At 42.2% G+C, this 6,209-nt stretch overlaps 1 protein-coding gene across 1 annotated transcript; it reads left to right on the forward strand.

Annotated features, from left to right (window-relative positions):
- Positions 1–1,514: 1,514 nt before the first annotated feature.
- Positions 1,515–5,847, forward strand: LOC100964538 (keratin, type I cytoskeletal 24). Its single transcript, XM_012802905.2, has 8 exons — positions 1,515–2,076; positions 2,653–2,737; positions 3,086–3,242; positions 3,324–3,485; positions 3,586–3,711; positions 4,799–5,016; positions 5,234–5,306; positions 5,746–5,847. The coding sequence occupies exons 1-8, from the start codon at positions 1,515–1,517 to the stop codon at positions 5,845–5,847; spliced, it is 1,485 nt and encodes a 494-aa protein (XP_012658359.2).
- Positions 5,848–6,209: the final 362 nt, after the last annotated feature.

The following is a 6,209-nucleotide window of genomic DNA, read 5'->3' on the forward strand; positions in this document are numbered from 1 at the left end:
CATGCTTGATCTGATGTTTCCAACAGACAGAAAGCCCCGTCTTAGAGGAAGAGATGCATGCTAGGAGCATACAGAGGAGAACATAAATGCCAAATGAAGGATATAGGAACACTTTATTTAAAAGTTCTTTATAAAAACGTCTGGGACTTCTTTAAAGCTCCACAAATTCATTATCATCATCACAAGGCTCTTCAGGCATCTCCTGTGTAAGATCACCAACACCATTACATCTTCACCTTGATAGAATGTGCAGGAAGAACTATGGGAAAATGTGCAAACTCACAGCATATATTCTCCAAGGAAAGCTGCAAGATAAAAATACAAAGATGCTATAGATTTACCTGCACCAAGCAAAATAAAATATCATAGAAATCCATAGTTAATGAGAAATGTGGACTAGTGTCTTTGAATTGGTTTCCATGGAAGCTATGGTTGCAAGAAGATGATCTGGATAGCTATTAAAATATTTAGGGATAGCCAGGCTCAGAGGTTCACTCCTGTGCACTCTGGGAGGCCAAGGCAGGTGGATTGCCTGAGCTCAGGAGTTCCAGACCAATCTGAGCAAAGCAAGACCCCATTTCTATTAAAAATAGAAATACTAGCCAGGTGTTGTGACAGATGCCTGTAGTCCCAGCTACTGGAGAGGCTGAGACAAGAGGATCACTTGAGCCCAAAAGTTTGAGGTTGCTGTGAGCTATGATGCCAGGGTACTCTACCCAGGGTGACACAGTGAAACTCTGTCTCAAAAAAGAAAAAAACAAATTAGAGATAGGCAAAAACTAATGGGTTTAAGGAACAGAAAAAATCATTTGGTTGTTGAATCAGGAGGCTGAAAACAAACATTACTGTTCAAAAATCTTGCATAGAATAATTCAAAGACACTTTACTGACAACGCCACCCTTACCAACAATGCTTGCTTTCACAGCTATTCCACATAAATCAGCGATTGTCAGTTCTCTCTGCAAGAATAGTTACAATGCTCAATTTGTTCCCCCCATTTAAAGACCACGTGAAGCTACTCAACATTGTTACTGGATTAAAAAGAGAAAGAGATGTTTCCTGACAAACCACTCCTGAGTAAAACTCATATTTGAATTGTGACTAACACTGGTTTAATAATCCTCCCCAAATGGTACAGGAAAAATATGTGAGTTTCATAGACCTAGGGAAATGTATGGTCTGCCAACCGCAGCTTTCCATGAAAGTGGAAAAATGACTGGCAGGAAATGATAGATTGTGAGCACTAATGAATTCTAATGAAATAATAATGACTCTAATTTTACTCCACCTTTATCCAATTTTTCCAATATTAATTGGTCCAATAGGGTGAGGTTAACTCAAAATAAATTAACCCAGAATTCATTAAAGATGTGAAACAATGACAAGGCCAAATGAAGGGAACTCCCTAAAAACTGTGTATTTAAGACCAAAGGACGTTCACGTCGGCGCTCATTTACTTCCATCTCTCACACTTAGACAAGCTCAGCGTTCTCAGGTCATCATGTCTTGGGACATGGCTGGAGTCCCCTCCTCCAGGGCTGGAGGCAGCAGCTCCATCAGGGCATCCACTGGTGGGAGCAGCTTCAATGGTAGCAGCAAATGTAGCCTGGGGGGAGGCTCTACCCGGGGCTTCCGAGGAGGAACCAGCTGCTGTGGCCTGAGTGGGGGACCTAGCGGTAGCTTTGGGGGCAACTTTGGAGGGGGCTTTGGTAGCTGCTCAGTCAGGAGTAGTTCTAGCTTTCCTGGGGGTTCTGGATTCAGTGGGATCTCTGGATTCAGTGGGGCTTCTGAATTTGGCAGCACTACTAATGATGGCTTCTATGGCTACGGTGGCAGAGTGGGAGGGGGTGTTGGCGATGGAGGCCTTTTCTCTGGAAGTGAAAAACAGACCATGCAGAACCTCAATGACCGCCTGGCCAATTACCTAGACAAGGTCAGAGCCTTGGAGGAGGCCAACGCTGATTTAGAGAACAAAATCAAGGAGTGGTATGACAAATTGGGGCTGGGTTTTAGAGATAATGAATCTAGAAGAGATTACAGCAAATACTATGCGGTAATCGAAGATCTCAGGAACCAGATGAGACACTCCGAGATGATACCTCTTTTGCACTTCTTTATGAAATATGAAATTGTTCCATGATATTTGCTCAATTGGTCCATACAAAATTTTTCAGATAACATTGTTGGTAAAAAAAAATAATAATTATAAAAAAGTTTCCATAATTTCTTTAGATTTATTTAGAATATGATTCACACTAGACATTAGTTTCTTTTTCTTTCTTTTTTTTTTTTTTTTTTTGAGACAGAGTCTCACTATGTTGCCCTTGGTAGAGTGTCATGGCGTCACAGCTCACAGCAACCTCAAACTCTTGGGCTTAAGTGATTCTCTTGCCTCAGCCTCCTGAGTAGGTGCCTGCCACAACACCCAGCTATTTTTTTTGGTTGCAGTTATCATTGCTGTTTAGCAGGCCCAGGCCAGGGTCTCTCGGTGTATGTGGCTGGCACCCTACTCACTGAGCTACGGGAGCCAAACCTAGACATTAGTTTCTAAAAAATTTTTATGCAACTAGATTTTGACCATTAAATGCAAATGAGTAATTATATGTTATTTGTTCACACGTTAGGTTTTTTTTTGCATCTTTGTATCTCTTAGATCATTGCAGCCACTGTTGATAATGCCAGCCTGACTTCCCCAATTGACAGTGCCAGACTTACAGCAGAAGACTTCAAAATGAAGTGCATTTGCCTCAAATATCATTCACCTCCTTGGTGCAAAATAAGATTTTTTTTTACTTTTCACATAAAATGTATAGAAAGGAATTAAACCAGGCAATTAGATCCAGGATCAGACAAATGTAATGTAAAATATCTACACTAAGAAAAAAAGCCAACCAGTTTTAATGTATGTTTTCTTATAAGAGATTCCAAAATCAGCGTTCTTTTTAAGGATTCGAGGGTCTTTGTTTAAATATTTCAAAAGAATTTCAGCCTGTGCTAGATGGCAGTGGGCAAATCCTTTTTAAAATAAAGCTTCTTTGAAGTAATGGATCTAATTCATACATCATATTCCAAACACCTCTTAAGGTACCAAAACGAGCTCTGCCTACGCCAGTTACTTGAAGCTGATTTAAGTGGCCTGCAAAAAGTTCACAATGAGCTGAATGTGACGACCTCGATCCTTAAAATACAGTCTGAAAGCCTAGCTGAAGAGCTGGCTCATCTCAAGAAGGACCATGAGGAGGTAGGCTGTTCAACAAGGTTCATCATTCACTAACCTCAAAGGACTTTTGCCACAGCGACTTCTGTGTTTCCTCTCTGCCAGGAAATGAGCGCTTTGCAGACACAGTCCTGCGGGGACTTGACCGTGGAAGTGAAGGTGGCCCCTGGGGCAGATCTAACGCAGCTGCTGAACAGCATGCGGCAGCAGTACGAGGCGTTGGCCCAGCAAAACCGCAGGGAGGCCGAGGATCGATTCAACAAGCAGGTGGCTCACGGCTGGCAAAGTGCAGAGAGCCCAAATCGCCAGACCGGGTGGGTTGGCGCGTGTGAGATTTCACCGTACCTTGTTGATTTCGTTCTTGCAGAGCGCTTTGCTGCAGACACAGATCTCCACCAACGCTGGAGCAGCTAGCTCTGCCACGGGTGAGATCACGGAGCTGAAACGAATCCTCCAGACCCTCCAGGTTGAACTGCAGTCTGTCTCGGCCATGGTAGGTGGGAAAGGGATGCATCTGATTTACTTCCAAAGCTTTAAAACACAAAGCTGGGCTCCGCGCCGTAGCCCAGTGCTTAGGGCACCGGCCACATATGCCGGGGCTGGTAGGTTTGAACCTGGCCTAGGGCTGATGAACAACAATGACAACTGCAACAAAAAAATAGCCAGGCATTGTGGGGGGGCATCTGTAGTCCCAGCTACTTGGGAGGCTAAGGCAAGAGAATCGCTTAAACCCAGGAGTTTGAAGTTGCTATGAGCTGTGACCCAATAGCACTCTACCGAGGGCAACATAGTGAGACTCTATCTCAAAAAATAAATAAATAAATAAAACATTGTTTTGCATACACTGTTTTCAAGCACGTTGGCAAAATGCTAGTCTCTATAAGATGGGAATAATAGGACCTGTCTCATTAGGTGGTTACGGGAATTAAATGAGTCCATATGTATAAAACCTTTTCTTTCAAAAGATGCATCATTATCTGATTTTTTGTTGTTGTTATTTCAAACTATTAAGGGGGTTACAAATGCTCTTGCTACACGTGTTGAGTCAGGGTTATAAATGTGCCTATAACCCAAATAGAGTTCATTGCACCCTTGAGGTGTACCGTCCCCTCATCCCCCCTTCTCCCTGTTTGATTTCCAATGACTTTAACCTCCCTCTGTGCCCTCGTGTGCCCATCACTTAATTCCAGTTTCTCAGAGATCACACATGGAGTTTGCTTTTCCACTCTTGAGATACTTCGCTTCAGATAATGCTCTCCAATCCCTTCAAAATTGCTGCAAAAGGCATTCATTCATCTTTTCTTATGGCTGAATAGTACTCCATGGTATACATATGCCACATTTTGTTAATCCACTCATGAACTGATGGGCTATATAAAACACTTTGAACAGAGCTCACAGTAGTACTCTGATTAATACTGATTATTGCTTATTCGTTATCAAAGGTAATTATTATTATTAAGTGGTTCATGTGAAGACCACCCTCGTCACAGGAATGTATATTTCAGTATTTATATCCTGAACACCGCGCAGTTTCATTCTCACAATGTTTGCGCGTCAATTTGCATGTGCATTTGTAGCAATGCTCCCTGGAAGGGACCCTGGCAGACACAGAGGCCGGCTACGTGGCTCAGCTGTCGGGGATCCAGACGAAGATCAGCAGTCTGGAGGAGCTAATCTGCCAGGTCCGGGATGAGACCCAGTGCCAGAACTCGGAGTCCGAGCAGCTTCTGGACATCAAGACGCACCTGGAGAAGGAGATCGAGACCTACCACCACCTGCTCGATGGAGAAGGAGGGTGAGCCACCAATAGCTTGATTTTGAACATTTTCTAGAAAATGAAGAAATTGTTGAATCAGCAACTGAAATTTAAAGTTTCAGCAAATTTCGAATAAAGTTTCCTTGAAAGAAATATGTTCCATTTAGAAAGAAAATATCTCTGCTCCTTTACGATGCTTTGGCCAAAGAGAAGTAAGTGAGGATAATCATTTCTTTCACTTTCTATCTCTCATTAGTTCTGGGGGCAAAGGAACTGAATCTAAAGGATCATTCTCTGCGGACTCCAGAGGACGAATTAGCACAACACAACTCAACCAAGGGGTAGAGTTGCTTTTTTAAAATAACATTTTTTGCTTACTTAATATCCATCATTAATAAAGTGTACATTTCTTAACCCCCAAAATGCAGGCTACAGCAATTCACTTTAGAGCATGACTTCTGGGGAGGCCAAAGAGGGAGGATCACTTGAGCTCGGAAGTTCAAGACCACCTATTTAGACCCTGTCTCTCTAAAAATAGAAAAAAGTATTTTTTCACCAAGCCAGGCATGGTCATACTTGGCTGTAGTCTCAGCTACTTGGGAGGCTGAGGTGGAAGATCTCTTGAACTCAGGAGTTTGAGGTTGCTGTGACCCCAGCTGACACTTGAGCACTATAGCCTGGGGCAACAAAATAAGACACTATCTCAAAAACAAAAAGCATGACTTGCGAACCAAACTTTATACTTCCAGTGCTAATATTCTATTTCCTTCTTTAGATTCAAATAAAAGCAGAGGAACTAGGACAGTGACAGACAACCGCCAAGAGATTTCAACTCAAGTCAACAATGTCTCTGATATAAAATTCAAATAACGCTAAGAGGCAGGCACTTGTGTTCTATTCCCAAGAAGTAAATGATGAATCCTAAAAAATGCATAGAACAATTCAATAACCCTGAGGAGCCAGAGCTTCAACTGTCCCAATAGTTTCTGATCTTCTTGTATCTTAATTGGTTTGGTTTTGTCTTTGAAATGCAAAACGTCTTTTCTTCCTTAATGATTCTGTGGCAATAAAGTTTTCACCTGTTGCAAATCAACTCCATCCATCTTGGTAATTTAGCTCCACACTGACTTATTTTAGAACAGCTTTAGGAGATAGAATTCCCATCAATCATTTCACCCGTTTAAAGCGTACAAGTCAATGGTCTGTAGTATAGTCACTGAGTTACACAATCA

The sequence above is a fragment of the Otolemur garnettii genome, unplaced genomic scaffold (assembly GCF_000181295.1).
Source record: "Otolemur garnettii isolate 467f Iridium unplaced genomic scaffold, OtoGar3 scaffold00018, whole genome shotgun sequence".
In the NCBI taxonomy this organism is placed as follows: domain Eukaryota; kingdom Metazoa; phylum Chordata; class Mammalia; order Primates; family Galagidae; genus Otolemur; species Otolemur garnettii.

Coding starts and splice junctions, on each gene's coding strand:
- LOC100964538 (XM_012802905.2), top strand. CDS start 1,515: ATGGCTGGAGTCCCCTCCTCCAGGGCTGGAGGCAGCAGCTCCATCAGG. Junction 2,738..3,085: donor GCAGAAGACTTCAAAATGAA/GTGCATTTGCCT, acceptor ACACCTCTTAAG/GTACCAAAACGAGCTCTGCC. Junction 3,712..4,798: donor TGCAGTCTGTCTCGGCCATG/GTAGGTGGGAAA, acceptor GTGCATTTGTAG/CAATGCTCCCTGGAAGGGAC.